A 20,994-nucleotide genomic window follows, 5' to 3' on the forward strand; every position below is an offset into this window, starting at 1 on the left:
TTATGATTCCCCCCACCCTTTGAAATTACACATCAAAAACTTTTTAATACGACCCCCCCCCCCCCCTCAATATTATAACTAAAATTATGTGAAATAAAACTTTTTCTAATATTAAAATTAAGATTAGTCTTTGTCTTGAAATTCAGTTTTATTTTCAGGTACTATTCTGTGTGAGCATAATATTCATTCATAAAATTTCACAGTAATACAAAATACAAATGTCAAAAGATTAGTCGAGGCCCACTGACCTCACATTGCCACAAAATCAGGCGTTTCGCTGCTGGTGGTCGCATCCAGCGAGTCGTCCGACAGCATCTCGATGCCCGTGTCCACCACCGAGTCCCGCGCCCGCCCCGCCAGCTCCCTCAGCTTCCTGCGACGCAGCCCGACGGTGGCCCGCGTCCCGTGGGGGGGAGGCGGCCGGCGCTCACTGTAACCATGGAAACGGGCTATCGCGCCTATCTGGTGCTCGGCGGGCATCTTGGGGTTCTCGGCCGACGAGGAGGATGAGGAGGGGCTCTGCTGGCGGGAGAATCTTTTGCCGTCTTTGGACCCAGTTAGTTCCGGGGCGGTCTCCTCGGCGCGGAGGCTCTGGTCGGCGCACTGCGACTCTTTGAGCTGCTTCCTCAGCTTGCGGCTGCAGTGCTTGTAGAAGAACAACTCCTTCTCCAGGTTCTGCAGACGCTCCTTGATCGCATCCTGGGCTTCTCCTGATGAGTTGCCCTCTTCAAGTGGGAGGAAATACAAACAAAAATTAAGTGTTTCAGTTTAGAACCTGATGTTAATATGGCCAGAGGACGTTGGGAGCATTTGTTTATGTAATTGCGTGCATGCGTTGTGTGTCGACCTTTGAGTTTGCTTATGAGGAAGCAGATGTTCCTGTGGTGTTCCTGCTGCTGCTGGGTGAGCCTGCGGTCGGCGTCCAAGGCCAAGTTGTCACAAGCCAACTCCAGCTCGGCGCGCGCGTGCTCCTGCTCGGCGCAGTAAATCTCCAGCTCCTCGCAGTACAAACGCAAACAAGCTTGCGCTTGGCGAAGGTCCACCACCTGGTGGCCAAGTAAGAAAAACAAAAATGATCAGGCTCATTTTTGATTAACACCATTGACAAAAAGGTGTCCGTTTAGCAATGTTTTTTATTGGAGGTGTACAACTGCAACACATAATACTGAGAGACATTTCTAGTATTTTGTTCATTTACTGTATAGCAAAAAAAAAGAAAAAATTGGTGGTGGTTCCAAAAACAAGGTGACCGCATACATGAGTATAAATGTATACAAACAAAAATGTGAAAACAATAAATACAAGAAAGTATAAAGAGTGTAAAAATATAAATTAATGCAAAAAAAAAAAGTAATATAATGAACAATTAAAATAAACATATGAAAGAATTGAATACAAAAACTTTTAAGGAACTCATCCGTTAACATTATGTAAAAAGAGTTTAAATGTAAAAAAGAAAAGAAAAAAAGCTTCATAATGTAATACCAGATTATGTTAGTGTGCAATTCAAATAAAAACTACATGCAAAAAAAAGTGAAAATACTAAAGCAAAGAGATGAAATGCAATAAAATACAAATAAAAAAATATTTGAAAGAATAAAATATCACAAAAGTACATATTTTAATTGTAATGTGTTAAAAACTGCCTCGCAAAAAAAACTATGAACATGTAAGGATAAAAAAATCTAACAAAGTAAATACAAACAAAAAAATGATGTGCTAATCAAATGAATTATATATATTTTTAAATAGAAATGAAGAAACTACTTCACTGTGTTTACTTTTTCTCGACACAAGCATATATATTTTTTCAAAAGTTCAATATTCCTAATCTTTACTATTCGAGTACTCAACTCGAGTAGTCACCGATACCAAATACCGATACCACTAGTACTTTTTGATACATAAAATTACCCCCCAGAAATAATGACAGATCATTTTAAAACACGACCTACATATCCCAAATTAACATTTTACCTTAAAAATGCATGGAATTAATGGCAATTGTCAACCAAAGGCAAAGGCCACCATTGTGAGTTCATAAATAGGCCTGGTATCGGCCCAAAACCCGTACCCCAAAAAACGCCATGTTTATTCAAACATCAACATTGCATCATCAAAGAGAGCAAGTCCTTTTCAACACTTCAGATTGGTCAATAATTTGTAAAAAAAATATATATATATATATATATAACACCCACACATGTGGACTGACCAATAGTATATATAAAAGAAAAGAAAGAAATGTACCAAATTATGACTTATGAGGTACTGTATGTATGCATGTATGCATGTATAGAATTGTGTGCACTTACTTTGCTGAAGTATTTGACGAGCAGCTCGGAAGCTTGGGATTGCGAGAGCGCCCTCATCTTCCCGGCGACGTCGCAGATGCGCGTGATGCTGCGTGGCGCCGAGCTTCTTACTTGCTCCTGCCTGTCCTGGATGGATCGCTGCTGGAAGTCCAGCTCAGCTTCCAGGACTTGCACGGCTTCTTCCAACTGCTCCTCCTTGGCAACAAAAACAGCCATCGACAGGTGTCGACATAGGAATAAGTTTAGCAAGCAGATGCTAAATGTAAACAGCACATAGCTGAGAGCAAAATGCTAATACTAGCATAGAAACAGCTAGAAAACAGCCATTTTCTGTATATTGCCCTCAAAGGAAAACGTTTGGACACACCCCCGCCGTGACCTCCGCACTGACCTCCACAGTGAGCACCGTGCTGTCCTTGAGCTGTGAATCCAAGCAGTCTCGCTTCTTCCTCAGCATCTCTTTCTCCTTGTCGAGCTCCGTCATAGACGCCAGCTTGGAGCTACTCGCCGCCTTCTCCTCCAGCGTTTCCAAGCGCATTGACACTCGCAGCAGGTCCTGATTCAAAACCTGCCCAATAACATAACACATACAATAAATAAGAGTATGTTTGATATTATTTGATGAACTCGTTTCAAGTTTTTCAATTCATCTGAAGAGACTGTGTATGTCTTGGTTTTGCTGTTTTGGTATTCTTCTCTTGGGTGACGGGGGCGTGTGACTGTAGGCAGACGGGATGTTGAGTTGAGTGACTCGAGTGACAAAAAGAAAGTATACCGCAACAAAACGTGCAGCGGATAATGCACACGGTGGAAAACGAGACTAAATCTTGGCTTGGCATTTAACCCGCTTCCGAGCTCAGAGTTGGCCTGCTTGCTATTCGACAGGTAAGTGCCAAACAGAAAAGAAAATGTTAGCTTGCTCATTTAACAACATGCTAGGCTATGTCACATTGACAAGGCAATATACACTGAGAGTTGAACTTTTTTAAATTTTTTTATATATTCTTACATTTACAACTGGCAATAAGTGAAGCTAAGCCAAAAGGCTGTAGCAATCTTTGGGGGTGGCTGCGGGTTGGGTAGTTTCCGACGCTCTGGACGGGCCATGAAAGCATCACGAACTGTTTGTTTGGAAGCGCGCTATTGGCTGTTTTGTTGTGGTAGTTTAGTCTGCTCTTTAGTTTAGTCAGCTTGCTTGGCTGAGTGCGGTCAGAGGAAGGGGGCGTGAACGTTGACCTCGTATGGGTTGAACCATGGGAGGGGTTCCGTTTTGAATTGTTTGTTTACAAACAGAAATGGTCAAAACTGCGAACGGTGCCTTTCAGTTAGCCCCAGGTATAAATGATGAAAAGTTTAGGTTAAAAATATGCTGCCCCCCCCCCCCCCCCCTTGTACCTACGATTAGGGTCTTTTAGAGAATTTCTAATAATTTTTTTAAATAATGTTCTTGCTCTGTATATTCTTTTCGTAATTTTAGTAAACTATTTTGCATTTCTTTACTTTGCTCTTAACTCATTTACTGCCATAAATAAAATTTTAAGAATATATTTTTTTATTGTAATTAATCGCATGACTTCACTAGTTAACTCACGATTAATCACAACTTTTATATCTGTTCTAAATGTACAATAAAAAAAATTCTAGGTTTTCATACTCTTGTTAACAAAAGTGGAAACAAAATGTTAAACTAATAGAACTAGTTAAAATTATTTTTTGACGTTTATAGCCGTCAACGGCAGTGAATGAATAAAAAAATAAAAATTAAATTTGGGGCGTCAGGCGATTAAAGCTTTTAATCGTAATTAATCTCATGACTTCACGAGTTAACTCGCGATTAATCACAAATTTCATATCTGTTCTAAATGTACAGTAAAACAATTCTAGGTTTTCATATTCTTGTTAACAAAAGTGGAAAAAAATGTTAAACTAATAGAAATAGTTCAAATAATTTTTTGACGTTTATAGCCGTCATTGGCAGTGAATGAGTTAAAAGGGGAAAGTCAGCCTTAAACATTTCTTGACAATATTATGTTATATGTGACCTCACTAGTCTAAACATGACATTCTGATTAATATTACATTTGTGGAATATGAGTTATGCAACAAAATCCAGCCGTTTTTATCCATCTCAGGAGGCGGCCATTTTGTCACTGGCTGTCGACTGAAGATGACATTGCTCAGGGCTCAGGCAACGACCAATCACAGCTCACCTGTTTTCTGAAGCTGAGCAGTGAATGTAAATGTTGTCTTTTACTATCTGAATCACTTTATTTTGGGTCCAAAAAAAATAATAAAAATAACTATATAATAACATTCTGCTCTACATCTTTTTTAATTAGACAGCAATGATGTCATCCACCATAAATTTAGTGCAAATGAACTTGGGCTCGGCCAGCCTACCTGACTGGAGCGCAGCCTCTCCGTCTCCAGCGCGTTCTTGTGCTGGAGGCACGCGTCCCTGCGCCTGCGCACCTCCTCGCTCTTGCTCAACTCCTCGTCCAGCTCCTGCTGCGCGGCTCTCCTTTGCAGCTCCAGCTCTTCGGCCTCATCCAGCCAACAAGGCTCACATGCCTGCGGCCACCATAGGGGAGTGTTAAATAAAAGAAAGATAGAAAATGGCCGTCATGTCATCATGTTACCGTTTCCTTTGGCCACAGTTTGTTTCTGCTTTCTACAACACTGTCCACCTGAAAAACAAAAACACACCAATTTCCATTAATATCATGACTTATTTATTTGTGTTCCAGTTGCTCACCCTGTCAGGTTCGTGCTCTCCGGAGTTGTCGCTGCTCTCCGGGCTGGGCCGCCTGATGCTCATCTGCAGCTGAGCCCTCTGCAGGTCCATGTGCTGCAGGCTGTGACGCAGCGCCAAGCGGGCCTGTCGGCTCTGCTCCGACAGCCATGCCAGCGCGTCGTCTTCTCGGTGGTCGCCCGCGTCGCGTCGGCCTGACGCCAGCATTTCTTGCTCTGTAGGGTACGATATGTCAGTGATTCCAAAACATGAGAGATCATCAGGTATGCTGCAGGAAATGATCCGATTTCACTTACTTGGCCTAAGAATTATTATTGATTGGTTTAACTCATTATTCTTCAAAAATAATTTGCTTACAGATGATTTGATCGAATAAAAATATATTATGTACACACCAGTTTTTTCCATCTCTTTGACAAGCTCCTCTTTCAGGCACATGTTTGCTGACAACATCTGGATCTTCCTCTGAATTAGACTGGCTCTCTGCCTCGGGTTCTTCATGCGACAGTACTCAGCGGCTTGTCGCTTGGTCCCTGAGAGAATAAGTACGTATAAAATGAATTGCATCAGTATAAGGTAGGAGTCAGCAACATTTACTGTCAAAAGAGCCATTTTAGGCCAAATAAATAAGAAATCTGCTGGGATGAAACTGTGTTAGTGTTAGTTTAATGTACTGAGGGCCCAAGAGCTAATTACAGCTGTACTGTAACGGAGAAATAGGTTACGTTTAGATTCATTTTCTTCTACCTTTTGTCTTTTGGGATTTTTTTTTGTGTGTGTGTAAGTTTTCATACTTAGTTTTTCACACATTTTTTGACTTTTCTGTCAAATTTCTGACATTTTTGGCAACCCTCTCTTCTTCCTTTTTTGAACATTTTAACTCTATTTATTTTTTTACATTTATTTCTATCTTTTTTCTTTTTAATTTTCAGAAATTTTTGGTAACACATTTTTTATTTATTTTATTTTATTTATTTTAATTTTATTTTTTATTTTGGGAGATTTTTATGGTTACTTTTTTAACATTTTCTTTCCAGACTTTTCTTAAATCAATTGTCTGACTTTTGGGCAAATTTATGGACTTTTTAAGGTAATTTTCAGAATTTCTTCCTTTGTTTTTGGACAATTTATAGTTACTTTTTAAATGTTTTCTTTTTTGCTTTTCTAAATAAAACAACAATTTATTACGGTAATTTCTGGACTATAAGGCACACCTGACTATAAGCCACACTAGCTAAATTTGGGGAATACTCGAGTTTGTCACACATATAAGCCGCACCCGACTATAAGCCGCAGGTGTTTTAATGTTACCGCACCGGGTTCCCGCTACTTTCTTTTCCGTAATGAGGGCGCAAATTGTCTCGCTCTCGTTCTGTCTCTCCTACTGTATTTGTGCTCACTTGGTTTGTTTCGCTTAACCTGACGCTCTTGCGCTTCCTTTATAGTACGCCCCCTTGTGATCTGTTGGATAAGCCGCACCTTTGTATTAGCCACAGAGTCGAATGCAAGTGAAAAAAGTAGCGGCTTGTAGTCCAGGAATTACTGTATCTGACTTTTTGGGGGCAATTTTTTTACATTTTATGGTAATTTTCGGGAATTATTTTGTTTTTGGACATGTTAGAATTACTTTATTAGCGTTTTCTTTTCTGCCTTTAAAAAAAAAGTCTGCTTTTTTTTTTTTTTTTTGCAATTCCAAAGCTATTTTATGATAATTTTCTTCCTTTTTTTTGTTCTTGGACATTTTATGATAATTTTCTGCTTTTCCACTTCCTTTTTTAGATATTTATGGTGATTTTTTTTACATATTTAGGTAACTTTTAAAACATTTTCATCTCTCTTTTTCTGACAGCTTTTTTTTTTTTTTACTTTGACCATTTTTTAATATTTAATTATTCATTTCAAATGTATATTATGAATTCATTTAAAGAATATTTTATTTAAAAAATAAAATAAATATGTAAAAATTGTATTAATGTTTTTTAAAGATCAGACCCCTGGTTTAAGGGAAAACTATCCATTCTAAAACGTGATGTGGTACATGTGGCTTGCTGAGTTGTTTGCTTTGATGTGTGGTCCAGTCTGAAGCTCTTTTCTTTCAGGGCCGATTTCTTCTGCCTGCTGGTCCAGCTGAAGGAGGGAGCCAACATCACAATATTAGGACATATTAAAAAAAAACTGCTGAACTTGCTAAAGTGCAGAATTTGAAAGAAATTGTAGCATCTGAAGTCGAGTTTTGACACTTGAGAGATTAGAATGGCTGCAGGCTGGAAATTAAATTTAGCGGAAGATCTGAGAATATGACAATTTGAATCTTAACAGTGAAAGGCAATCTTTGCCGCCCACATGCAATTAATGAAAATGTAACTATATTTTTGCGATGGAAATTAAGGGGTGAAACTTAGGGTGTGGCCGCCACCATCCCCTAACAAGAACCCTATTGACATCCTTTGGAGCATGTTTCAAATTGAGTAACAATTTGACAAATGCTTTCGGCGTAGTTCGATTTTGTAGCACCGAAAACAGAAGCCTTAAACCAAAATAGCCACCAAATGTTTGAAGTATTTTTTCTTACCCGAGCCCACTAACTAAGGTGTCCTTTTCTTGACCTTGTAGCTCTGCTGTTTGCTTCAGCAGAGGGCAGAAATCCTTCACCTCCTCCTCGCTCTGCAGGCGTTGGTTACCCATCTTAAAAGTTGCCATCAGCCTCTCCAGCGACTCGGCAGTCGGACCGGGACGAATCTACACATCAACATACAATCGTCATCAGATCGCTTAACGTCTTTTTATGAGTTGCATTATTTCAAGTTCCGTACTAATGCTAACAGCGAAGTCATGCCACCCACCTTATTGATCAGCATGTGCCCGCAGCTGGGTCGTATCAAGCTGGCACTGTGTGGTCTGCGGTGAGCCTTGCAGGAGGTACCTGGCGTTTGACCCCGCACGGCCATGAGGTCGCAGCGAAGGCGATCGATGAGAATCTGCTGGTCCACCAGTTGCTCCGTCTTGACAACAATCGGGATATTCCACGTCAAGTGTTAGCGGTGGCCGACGATGACACACATATGGTGAGCGGCCTCACCTGTGTCTTCTCATCACAAAAGGTCTGCAGGAGGACATTTTGCTTTTGTAGAAGTTCCTGTACTTCCTTTTGCACTTGTTTCAGTTTGGCATCTTTTTGTGCCAGGAGTTGGGCCTCCGTCTCCAGAGACTCCTAAAAGGAAAGGTTGGGTGAATTTTTTTCTCTCCATGGTTTAATATTACGGTAGACATGTTATTGTGGTGGTTAAACCGGGTTATTTGAATGGTTGAACAGTTATTATGATTGAATGCTATAATTAGAGGATATGAACTCTTTTGGTTGGTTATGATGGTTAATGCTACTATTATTATATTACTTTTGGGGAGGCACCAATTTTATGAAACTGATAAGATACTTTTTGTGTACCGATTAATGCAAAAGGTTAAGTAACATTAAAACAAACTTGCTAAAATTTTAGGGGGGTAAATTATTTCATCATCATTTCTCCCACTAGCTTTTTTGGTCATGCACTACAATGCCAACATGTGACCGATAGTAGTGTAGTTTTTTCTCAGTTTTTTTTTTTTTTTTTTTTTTAATATTGTCATTAACAAATTTACACCAATATTAGTCTATAATATAGAATAGCAACAACAAATTGGATATAGCTTACTGGTAGTTGGAGTTTTTTGTTTGTTTGTTTTTTTGAAAAACACACGAGAATGATTTTATTTTATTATTTTTTTAAGAACGCGCGTGGACTACTCAAGTGGTTGTTGGGGGCTACCTAACTTTACGACTGTTTGCTTGGTTTGAGTGTTGGATGGATGTTCTGGTTGCATGTTGATTGGCTGGTCAGATTATTAAAATATGAGTTAAGCAAAAAATTCCAGCCGTTTTTATCCATTTCAGGGGGCGGCCATTTTGCCACTTGCTGTCGACTGAAGATGACATCAATGTTGCTCAGGTCTCAGGTAACGACCAATCACAGCGCAGCGTCAAAAAAACAGGTGAGTTGTGATTGGTCATTGCCTGAGCAACATTGATGTCATCTTCAGTCGACAGCAAGTGGCAAAACGTCCACACCCTGAAATGGATTAAAACGGTTGCTTCGTAACTCATATTCCACAAATGCAATATTAATCAGAATGTCATGTTTAGACTAGTGAGGTCACATATAACATATTATTGTCAAAAAACATTTAAGGTTGACTTCCACTTTAATAAGTTTGGTATTGTGGATGGTTGGTTGGATGTTCTTGGTAAGCAGGCTTGGGGAGTAACGTAATACATGTACCGCCGTTACGTAATCAAATTTTTAACTGTATTCCATTACAGTAACAGGAAAAACTTGTAATCAGATTACAGGTACATTTATTAAAAATAGGGATTACTTCGAGGGATTACAAGAGTGCGAAAGAGGGCGAGAGAGAGAGCGTGCAATATTGAGTATGCTCATGATCATACTCAATATTGGAGTAATCCAAAAGTAATCCAGTTACAATACTTTAATGTTATGGCACTTGGATTACGTTACTAACTACATTTTTTAGCAGGTAACTTGTAACTGTAACGGATTACATTTTAAAAGTAACCCTCCCAACCCTGTTGGCAAGTTGGTTGCTCTGGTTAGATGTTTTTGTTGGTTGGTTGGTTGGTTAGTTGGTTAATATAGCTGACTGGTTGGATGATTTCTAATTCTATGGTTGTTTTTTGGGGTGCTTTGGTTACTTGGTTGGTTAGTTATTTCTATGATGGGGTGCTTTGGCCTTTTGATTGAATGTCATTGTTATTTATTGTTGGTTAGTTGGTTGCACGTTTTGATTAGTTGAGTAGATGGTAATTTACAGAGGTGGGCACTCCCGTCTCTCCGTCGGCTCGCCGTTGATGGATGCCCATTTTTTTGGCCAAGCGCCTAATTTTTCAGAACGTGCTTCATGGCCAATGGAGAGAAGGAAGTGTCTACCTCTTGTCATTTGGTTGGAAAGTTGACGTGGTTGGATGTTAATGTTGGTTGGTTGTAAAGATGCTATGATTTGCTGATTGGTTGCTTGCTTGGATGCTGCTGGATTAGTGGACACTACTATGAGCATTACTGCCACCTACAGCACTGGAGTGCAAAAGCATCCACAGTTGCATCTTCCTCACCTGACAATTCTTGAGGTCCTGTCTGAGCTGTCCGATGGTGACCAGATGGGGCGAGTCTCTCTCATTTGACCAGCTGACGTCATTGCTGCGACATGATTGGCTGACGGCTTTCGCCCTCTTCTGCCATTCGTGCACTCTGTGTGTCAAAGTGTCATTTTGAAAGTCCGGTCCGCAGACCTCTGCTAGGAGATCCGCGGCCTGCTGCACCAGTGACGAGTAGGGAGACGCTTCCATGTGGCTCACTTCCTGTTCTGGGGTGGAATCACTTCCTGATGGTCTGAGAGGCTGGATGTCATTACCAGGTGGGTCATCAGAAGACAGCATGGTGGTAAATGTCTCCTCAGAGTTTTGTTCAGCCGTTGCCACCTCGGCATGCTGGTGAATGCGGCGAGACTTGGAGGCAAACTTGAGCACGCTCAAGCTCTCAGCAAAGCTGTGGTGCGACGGACTTACGCACGCCACCATGAGGGTGCAGGCGTTACCCCCCAGTGAGTCCCGTAGGAGCCGGGTGATCTTGGCGTGGCGGTACGGCACGTAGGCGCTGCGTTGCCGCCCAGGACGGGCCAAGGCCCGTATGACTTTGCCAAGTGCCAGCAGGCCCGTGTTGATGTGCACCGATTCCTCGAAGCGGATGCCCGTGTTGCCCGTCTTGCCAACGCGCTCCGAGCCGGCCAAGTCCACCACGCAGAACTTGGAGACGCGCTCGGGCTTGTCGGGCCCGGCAGGGGCTCTCTGGCGGAGCCACAGCGTGAGGACGGTATGCGAGCGGCTCGAGTGCTCGTTCATACGGGTGGCACCTGTTTGGCGCAACGCGTTGCCCACCTCCAAGACATTGAGGAGGTCCTCGCAGGAGGAGATCGCCACTTCCTTGGCGCCCACAACCACTGCACACGCACAGATAAACAATTCATCTTTCTTTTATCTTCTATTTATTTGCCAACCTAAGGACTGAGTGGATGTCACCAACTAATTTTTTTTTTTTTTTAAATACTTTTTTAAAAATCAAAAAGTACTATTTTATTTATTACTTTTATTGTGTTATCTACATTGTTTTAACTTGCGCGCTATAACACATCACTTACAAGTACATTAATTCATCTGTGTCTGTTTAGGCATTGCTGTTTTGGTTAGCAACAGATAGGCTCAGCTGATAAATCTTTAAAGACTTTAAAAAAAAAAAGTCATAAAAAAATCATCACAGTAAGACATAGTTTTTAGAGATAAATATAATATTTGGCAGTCAATAAATGTGTTGTAATCCAAGAAGAAAAAGTAGATTATTTGTCAATAAAGGTGTTGTAATCCAAGAAAAAAACTGCTTTCGAAAAGTCATGCAAGTCAATTTGGAAGAAAATTTTGATCATTATTAACAATAGGCTACTATATTTTTGAGAATATTTTTTTATATATTTTTGAGAATATTTTTTTATATAATTTTGAGGAGAAAAAAAGTTTAATATTTTCATGGATTTAAAAATATATTTTTTACAAGCATTTATATATATATACAGTATATATATTGACACAATCCTACACCTGCATGTTATTCTTTTTAAATAGAAAAATAGTCAGAGGTTTTTATCTCACCTGTGTTTCCCCTGAAGTCATCTCTGATTTGGAGGTCTTTGTGGGAGGTGTTGAGCTCCAGCAGGTCACGCAGCTCCTCCTTGTACAGCTCCAAATATGACACCCGCACAGTAACCTCCACGCCATCGCAGTGCTGCCTCTTGTCTAGCAGCGAGAACACGTCCTTGGCCAAACATGAGATGATACCTCCTTCTGCATCTGTAATATGGTTGCCATAGTTTGAATTTTGTACCAAGTCTTGCTCTATTTTAAATAAATAAATAAAAGTCTGTATACTTTTGTTAGGTTTTTTAAAGGTGTCTAAAAAACATAATGTTTCTCATTTTTTTAATTTTAATTCTGATGTTTTTGTTTTTTAAGACCTTATATTTTTAAGTCTTTATGCCACCTAAAAGTCTGTATACTTTTGTTAGATTTTTTAAAGGTGTCTAAAAAACATAATGTTTCTCATTTTTTATTTTAATTCTGATGTTTTTGTTTTTTAAGACCTTATATTTTTAAGTCTTTATGCCACCTACAGGCCGTTGGTGGAAAAGCAGGTGGCCAACATAAGGACTGAGTGGATGTCACCAACTAATTTAGTTTTTTTTTTTTACTTTTTTGTGTCAAAAAGTACTATTTTATTTATTACTTTTATTGCGTTGTCTCTATTGTTTTAACTTGTGCTCTATAAAATAAGTTATGGTGCATTAAGCAATGTTAGGATTAGACTCCATAATCAACACAACATAGCAAATATAGTGAGTTTTTTTTCTCACCCATCTTGTTACCACCGAGCGTGTAGGTCTTCCCGGAGCCGGTCTGCCCGTAGCAAAAGACGGTGGCGTTGATTCCGTCCAGGAGACATCTGGTCAACGGCCGCACGCAGGACTCGTACACTTCACCCTGGCTGACGCTCGGCCCGAAGGCGTGGTCGAAGGAAAAGAGCTGATCGGAACCGAGGATTACCTGCGGGGCGCCGGGGACCACACGCAGACATTCCCGGTGGGCGTGCAGGAGCTCCCTGGGTAGGAGGGGACGCAACCGAACCGCCACGCGGATGCGAACCTCTGTCATGACGTAAACTGTTTGGAACCCCCTCCAAAACCAACTGCGGACTAATCTATATATTTAAATTAATAAACATATTTGTTCGGAAACAACCCCCTAGATAAAGTCCATTTCTAGTGAGTCCTTTTGAAAAGATTAAAGTGAGCCTGACAGGACCACAAAGGCAAACTGCGACTGACAAAAGCAACAAGCGTCATGGACACGTTCTCAACTCAACCGGATTCTCCAATTGCTTCTCTTTCATCATCTATTCCGTATGTACAGCACATTGAATGTATACATTTTACCCGATTCTAATCTCTTGAGGAGAATTGTTCGTTAAATCGTTATTGTTGACATTTGAGCGTCTGTCGAGGCTGCTGGTTGGCATGGAAACCGCCGCTGGAGTCGAAGAATGCGCTTCAAGAGTCACCCCGACGGAGCGACTTGAAGGCTTTAGAAATTCAACAGCGCCCTCATGTGGAACTTCCAAAACTACATGCATCCTTAAAATGACAGACGAACGTTTTTATCTGAGCGAGTTAGCTCTTTTCCTAAGCCTACTAAATGCGTATTTTTATTGAGCTGTTATCATTTTTTTTATTTTGCAAAGATCTCCATTGTGGGATTAATAAAATTCATCTGGTTTTATAAAGTTTTTTTTATTTACATTTCATGAAATCTGTTGGTCCAATCAATTGTAATGACGTACACAGGAAAGAGTTAAATTAAATTTGCTGTAAATGTTAGATTGTCGTTCAGGTTTATCCTAAAATTTCACATGGATGTCAAATATCCATAACATTTTGTGAGCCATTGCAATTATGTGAAGATTGGTTAATTTTGCACTTTGAAAGACCTATGTATGAGAAATGAGAATTTATAATTAACATATGAAGATGAAAAAAAACCAAAAGCATGATTGTGCCTTTTGGGGGGGGGCTGATGTGTTGTGTTCAGGCCAAATATACCTCTTGTATATTGCCAAAAGGTAAAACCATTTTTTATTTGAGTTCTATGGATTACAGGTCACATTAATAGTGGATTTTTTAAAAATGATTTATCTTGATATATTGTCCTTTCATATCACAAAAACCTTGCATTTGAACAGGGGTGTGTAGACTTTTTGTATCCGCTGTATGACTAACAATAAAAATGACTGTTAAAATAATGTACATACAGGCAGTTAGTTGTCTTGGTCCCGGACACGAGCGGCATCTGTCTTGTCAATAGTAAACACATCGCGTGTGGTGTATGGGAATGTGGGCCATCTCTCGGTGGTGCTGCTTGGCGTACGGCCACAGGTAGAAGTCGATGAGTACCGAGTTGATGCCGCCGCTGTCGCTGCCCTGTTCCCGCGCCAACTTGTCCAAGCAGGCCTTGATGCGCTCCACTGCCCAAATGGAACACGCCCGGATCTCCACCTCCCTGCGGTCTCCTGAATGCAACAGCTCGCCTGGAGGCAGAAATTTGGATGTCAGCGGATAATGCAGGTGAACCTAATGTTGTGGCACGTACCACTCTTGAGCGTGCGCATGAGAGCGTCCGAGTATCGCAGGGCGCCCAGGTAGACGAGGGCCTGTGGGACCCGGTAGTCAGCGAACATGGTGAGCCAGTCTATGTTGACGATGTCTGCCTCGCCTCTGGCCGCCGCGACGGCCCAGAATTCTGCCACCAGGATCTGAGCCCTCTTGTACAACGAGATTCTCTTCCCCTTAAATGAAGCAGACATGACGACATACTTTTTTTTTTAATAGGCCAAAAACAGGTAGCTTAAACGCTGGCATGGGCCACCATTTTTCACCTGTGCTTCTTGGAGGGACCACAAAGGATCGCGCCCTTCCTTGCCGGATGTATGACAAAAGTGTTGTTTTAGATATGTACAAAATAAGTGCTTTTAACTCATTCACTGCCATTGACAGTTATAAACGTCAAATATTTATTTTAACAATTTTATCAGTTTAACGTTTTCTTACCCTTTTGTTAACAAGAGTATGAAAACCTACAATTTTTTATTGTACTTTTAGAACAGATATGAAATGTGTGATTAATCGTGAGTTAACTCGTGAAGTCATGCAATTAATTACGATTAAAAAATTAATCGCTCCTTATTTTAACAATCTTTTCTTTTCTTTTTAAATCGCATCAGGCGATTACAATTTTTAATTGTAATTAATCGCATGACTTCAATAGTTAATAATAATCATACATTTTATATCTGTTCTAGATGCACAATATTTTTTTTCTTCTAGGTTTTCATACTCTTGTTAACAAAAGTGGAAAAAATTTTACACTAATAGAAATAGTTCAAATTATTTTTTTTATGTCAATCGCGGGCAATGGCAGTGAATGAGTTCATATATATTTTTTCCATAATACGTTTCTCAATCATATATTATAAATATCCACTAGTAACCACATACGGTGATTTTTTTCTTCTTCAATACAAAGGGCTCCCTCGAACTTCTGAGACAAAGATAGCACAAAATTTGGTGTAAGGGCAAATAAGTCATGTCTGCCATCTAGTGGTGAATGGTGATATTAAAAGTTAAAACTATACAGCCAACGCATATTTGCACTTCGGCACCATAAACTCATATTTTCTTTAAAAAAAAATCTGTTTTCAAGGATGTTTTTTTACTATTTACCCCCTAATTTTTGTGTGGAAACCATATATTGCTTGTTTATTAGCGTTTTCTAAAGATTTTTTGAGGTGGTATCTTTTTTTCTTTCCACCCAAAAACCACTTCCTAATCATGTGTATACATTTAAGGGGGGCAATGAATTTTATCAATTGAAGAATACCACTTGTTGCTGTCCTGTGAAAAACAATTATGACCATTTTTACATTTATGGGATCAAACATCCCCAAAACGTTTTTGTTTTTGTTTGTTTTTTAAAATAAAATGGACACAAGTGTTTTTCACAGGACAGCGACGCACTGTTAATCCTATAGCTACGCTGATGAAGTAAAAAAAATAAAAATACTCCAGAAACTTTGGCATCAATTCAAAATTTTAAATAAGAACCAACCCCCCACCCAAAAAAAACCTTGTTTTGTTAGGCTTGGAATTTTAAAGGGAGGAAATGAATGTGATTCACTTTGGAATACAGCTGTAACAAAGCCAAACGTGGCCAGCAGATGGAGCGCTCATATCACAGCTTCTTCGCTTGATCATGCTGAATGATCAGCTGATCACAGCCATCCATCAAATGCATTTTCTACAGCATTAGCCTCAATAGGACCGTTCACAGATGAACTGGAGCTTATTCTAGCTGACTTTGGTCAAGGGCCAAGGGACACCCTGGACTGGCACTTATAAACCAATGATTCTCAAACTTTGGTAGAGTTCAGTTGTAGTCAACATTCAAGTTATTGTAAATGAAATCTTAAACATTTTTTGGGGAAGTATCGGGAGAAAAATGGAGTCACCACAGGATATCCATGTGAGCGTTGGGAGAAAATACAAAAACCAAAAACCTCAGAATTGTGATGCAGACGTGCTCATCAGTAATCCATGCGGGCCTACCCATTGTATCAAACATTCACACCTGATAAACAGCTTCATCTCGGTAGGAGGGAATCTTCTGCACGATGAGCTCCACCATCTTGCGGGCGTCATTGTCGGCCTGGCTGATGAAACTCTGGAAGCTTCCGCCATGTTGCAACAGCACACGGCCGCCTTCAGTCAGCACCTTCGGAAGACAGACTCGGCATGTAAATGAGCTCGGGTGCACTTGTTATGCCAACCTGTTAATCAGATTGCACCATCAGCCGCATTTAAATGTAGCTTACTTCTCTAAAAGTAGCAGAGATAACTTTGCCAAGACAAACAGAGACACGGCGTCGTCGTTGTTGTCAAAATAGGAAACGCAACGCTAATGCACATCCCAATAATTCGCATTTAAGTAGCAGAGTAGCATTAGAACTAAGGAAAACGTGACCTTTTTTTAAACAAGACACCGAAAGGCGACATCGATGACTAATAAACAATTGTGTCGCTAGTTGATCAAAGCACTTACCAATCAGATTGCGCCGATGTCATCTCTCACGCTACTGTAATGCTATGATACGCTATGATGTAGCAACATGCGCACGAGTAATTTCCTATGATGCCGTTACGGCTCGGCGACAACATCGCCACAGTCAGCGTATGTCATCATTTATTGTGAAAGTTAAAGTAGACTGGTTTGTTGCTTTTTTTTTTTTTTTTTACTGTTGACTTATTTTTACACTTATGACTCAGCTTTGTGCTACAGCAAGCCTGGAAATTGTGTAACTGTGTATTTTATTGTTCATGTCTCAATGTTATTTTATTTTGACATTTAAGAATGATAAAAGTGTACTTGCCTATACAGACGCTGACTTCAACCTGGAACTGACTATCCCATTATTTCCAATTGGACTTTTTTTTATTTATCTGCTATTGACGGCTACAGACGTCAAAAATTCATTTAAACTATTTCTATCAGTTTGACATTTTTTCCACTTTTGTTAACAAGAGTATGAAAACCTAAAAAAAATGTTATTGTACATTTAGAACGGATATAAAATTTGTAATTAATCACTATTGAAGTCATGCGATTAATTACAATAAAAAAAATAATCGTCTGACACCCCTACATTTTTAATATTTTCATTTTTTTTAAATTAGGGGCATCAGGCAATTACGTTTTTAATTGTAATAAATCACATGACTTCACTAGTTAATCAAAAATGTTCTATCTGTTTTAAATGTACAATAAAAACAATTCTAGGTTTTCATACTCTTGTTAACAAAAGTGGAAAAAAATGTGAAACTAATAGAAATAGTTTAAATGAATTTTTGACGTGTATAGCCGTCAATGGCAGTGAATGAGTTAACAATCACAGGTCCAGACAATTAGCCAGCATCTTGAAAAATGATTGTGTTCAACTTTAAGAGTTCCACTGTGTCATGATTTTTAAATCAAGGTCTGAGCTAATGCTAACGGTAACATTTAGAGTGACAGTCAAGAACATTTAAATGTTAATTATGAAGATGATCATTCTGGAACCTGATGGCGCTCCTGAAGCATGGGCATGGGTGTTTTGTTGTCAGACCGAAGGATGTGCGCCAGCTCCTCCACGGACATCTGGGAGAAGAATTTGGGGTCGGTAATGGGCACTCCTTAAGAAGGCGAGAAGCAAAATGTAGAGTTAAAAAAAAAAAAAAAGTTCCAGCAAAAGGAATAGCAGTCATTTCCGTCAAGTAGCTCAAACAACATCATTTCATGTAATTCACAGGAGCGGCGTTCCATATGAGATGCCATTTATAAATATCCGGAGCCTAATTGCAAATGATGCATACGACATTACGAGCAATTCCCCGGTCCAAGTTCAAATAAAGGGCACGTTCACAGTAATTGGAAGTGGCAAATGCACAGCATGTGGACTAAAACAAAAGTGTTAACGTATGTACTGTGAGGTCAGGTTTGTTGATGAATTCCTTTTTATTGATCCATTCAAATTTGCTATGAGTTTGTTTTCAGTAGCTTTTGTAGTAAATGTATTAGTTATTTTTTTCTAAAAGCAAAGGGGGGAAATGAAAAATCTAATCATAAATCAGATTTTCCTGAGGAAAAAAAAAAAGTATTGTATGGGCGTAACCCTCCTAAAAGGTGCTTCTTCCTGTATCAAAAAGGTGGTCATGTAAACACACCATCTCACCTTCTTCCATGGCTCTGGTGATGGCGGCACACAAGGTCATGTAGCCCGTGTGCGTGGTCCCTCGGAAGGTCACCTCACACTGCTGCGTCTCCTCATCGGGCCAGAAGGAGAAGTTCATGGTGTCAACTACAAATAACCAGTTGTAGGCCTGCAGGGTTGCAAGGATAAGTCAAATTACGAGGGCTGGAGGGGGCAAGTTTCTATCGGCAGCGTGCGCTCTGACAAGAGCGAGGCAGCGACTGGGAGACGAACAGTAGAATTTTTTATTGTAGGGTAGGAGAACACTTCAAATCAAGACCCAAACGACGGTTAAATGGGACTCGACCCTTGGGAACAGTTTCATACCAAAAACAACATAAAGCATTGGGCATGAACCAACATAACTCAATACAAAGAGAAATCTACAATACATTTTAAATTGTAGAGCAGGGGGTAGCAAAAATAAAATTTAAAAACCATTGAGGAGTGCCCTACTTTCCCCCCTTTGTGTTTGTCTGCTTATGAACCAGCTGGCTATTGGTTCATCTTTTCAACGTTTGTGTTCTGTGGTCAGGTGCAGCACTTTTAGCGTCAATCAGCAAAGAAATGCAATTCTCCAGCAAAAATGTGATTACGTTGTGGAGTGCCCTATTTTTGTTTGTTTTTCTCCGCTTGTTAGCAAGCAGGCTACTTCCAGGTTACTGACGTAACATGTTTTGAAAAGATAGATGGCATTCTACAATTTTCATTGTGGGAAACGTTTCCATTGCGACTCGAAACGCAAAAAAAATTGAAAATTATTGCTCCTGGAAAGAAATGGGGGAAAAATGCAACATGCCCTATGTTGTTTGTTCCGTCTGTTGGCGTCGCACGCTTGTAACTAGTTCTTGGTGAATGACATTAGAAATTGACAAGACTCCATTTGCAGTATGGGGCAGTGCGACTCAATTGGTAAAAAGAAAAATACATTTCCAAGATGAAAAAAAAGATGGCATCATGCCCTTTTTTGTTTGTGTGCTTTGTAGCTCGAAGGCTGCATCCAGGTTAATGGAGAATTATACAAGATGCTTGGAAAAGACGTTCGCAGTCTACACCTGTGCATTTTGAATTTCAGAGTTAAAAGGCCCAATTTTTGTTAACACCATTTGTATTGCATGTAATCTATGTTGTTGACTCCCCTGGTCAGAGGTGGGTGCAGGGGCCAGGGGGTTGGCCTTCTTCCAGCCACTGGCGTTCAGCTCATCACTACCCCGCAGAGCGTAGAGCATCTGTGCCACCTTCCGCACACCTTCTTCCTCCACAGACACATCCTGACTCTGCTCTGCTACAAACTGGCCGGACTCTCTGGGGAACAGGGGGGGCTCCATGGAAGCTGAGGAACAGGTTATGCAAACATGTTTGACTTCATTGTGTCAGAAACAGTCAAAACTGACCAACAGGAGTCGTTTACGTTAAAAGCAGCCCGAAGGTGTTTGCTAACATGTTAATTTAATTGTTTACATCGTTCTCAGGATTTGTCCCACGTAAAAAAATAAATAATGCACTACGTACAACTATCATTTATTGGCACACCAAAGCAGGGTTAAATCACGTGGCAGCGTTTCAATTGGAAATTTGTATTTGGAGATTTAAACACTCAAAACCAAACATACTTATTCACGTTTGTGTTACGGTAGAATAGCTGATTTATTTGCCATTTAATACAACTTACCAACCAAATTAGGACTGTTGACTGTCACCGACTCGTTGCACTTTCGCTTCCTGTTTCAAAAGATTTCGGCCAATCAAGCCTCCGTTATCGACTCTCGGCCAATCACGGAGCAGTCAGCGGACGCAAACGGAAATAGCGTCGTTCCTGTTATTGATTGACAACTGGGCACAAATCAACGTACGTTGGACACATAAAAAAAAAAAAAAAAGAGACTCGTGGACAATACTTAACAATGGCCTCTGAAATTAATTTTTTTTCACGTAAAGTTCCAAGGTCAAGGTACATCAGGGCCAAATCGCACTATTTAAGTAAGACTGGAATTGGCAAGGCACACACATCATTTCTACAAAAATAAGAGTGCTGTATGCCAACAACACTGTCGCAGAGCGTCCTTATTGTGAAACACGGATGCTTGGTTACGTTTTATGGCTGCTTTGCAACATCCTTCAAAGAGGGTGTCTTTAGTGTGTGCGCGGTGTAATGAAATCTCAAAACTAATAGGGCGTTTTGGAGAAAATCAGTGGCCTATCCTGAAATATGCACTGACATAATATACAGTACTATTGCACATTTGTGGAATGAGCTACTTGCTCCATTCAAACCCTTGGCACCTGGAGCAGTTTGCTCAAGACTAAGGAACCGCCCCGCCCCCTCCCCTAAAAAACAGCAAACTGTTGACAGGTGCAGAAGTCTCAAACAAAACCATTTGATTGCCTTAAAGTTGTGCAACTAACTCTGAAGTTTTAAATTAATCTGGAATAATTT

The 20,994-nt window shown here is 40.1% G+C and overlaps 2 protein-coding genes and 1 long non-coding RNA gene across 3 annotated transcripts; 1 reads left to right on the forward strand and 2 right to left on the reverse strand.

The window, feature by feature from the left end:
- Window positions 1–94: 94 nt before the first annotated feature.
- On the reverse strand, window positions 95–13,247 carry LOC147173733 (kinesin-like protein KIF27). The gene is made up of 15 exons (XM_086076661.1): window positions 12,580–13,247; window positions 11,822–12,019; window positions 10,235–11,118; window positions 8,147–8,278; window positions 7,911–8,069; window positions 7,640–7,806; window positions 7,106–7,242; window positions 5,463–5,600; window positions 5,071–5,282; window positions 4,955–5,002; window positions 4,716–4,886; window positions 2,707–2,883; window positions 2,316–2,510; window positions 848–1,046; window positions 95–725 (listed from the first exon to the last, which is right to left on the reverse strand). Exons 1-15 carry the CDS (start codon window positions 12,875–12,877, stop codon window positions 250–252), a joined length of 3,591 nt encoding a protein of 1,196 aa, XP_085932787.1. The 5' UTR covers window positions 12,878–13,247; the 3' UTR covers window positions 95–249.
- LOC147173734 (uncharacterized) lies at window positions 2,391–8,289 on the forward strand. The gene is made up of 3 exons (XR_015094886.1): window positions 2,391–3,200; window positions 5,063–5,330; window positions 5,500–8,289. It is a non-coding gene; the product is annotated as an uncharacterized LOC147173734 (long non-coding RNA).
- Window positions 13,248–13,593: 346 nt separating the features above from the next.
- Window positions 13,594–20,328, reverse strand: qng1 (Q-nucleotide N-glycosylase 1). The gene is made up of 7 exons (XM_086076660.1): window positions 20,230–20,328; window positions 19,696–19,890; window positions 18,540–18,686; window positions 17,888–18,000; window positions 16,403–16,546; window positions 14,369–14,564; window positions 13,594–14,306 (listed from the first exon to the last, which is right to left on the reverse strand). The coding sequence occupies exons 2-7, from the start codon at window positions 19,883–19,885 to the stop codon at window positions 14,077–14,079; spliced, it is 1,020 nt and encodes a 339-aa protein (XP_085932786.1). The 5' UTR covers window positions 19,886–19,890; window positions 20,230–20,328; the 3' UTR covers window positions 13,594–14,076.
- Window positions 20,329–20,994: the final 666 nt, after the last annotated feature.

This window comes from Leptonotus elevatus, chromosome 5 (genome assembly GCF_054856555.1).
Source record: "Leptonotus elevatus isolate MCC_2025b chromosome 5, RoL_Lele_1.0, whole genome shotgun sequence".
Taxonomy (NCBI): domain Eukaryota; kingdom Metazoa; phylum Chordata; class Actinopteri; order Syngnathiformes; family Syngnathidae; genus Leptonotus; species Leptonotus elevatus.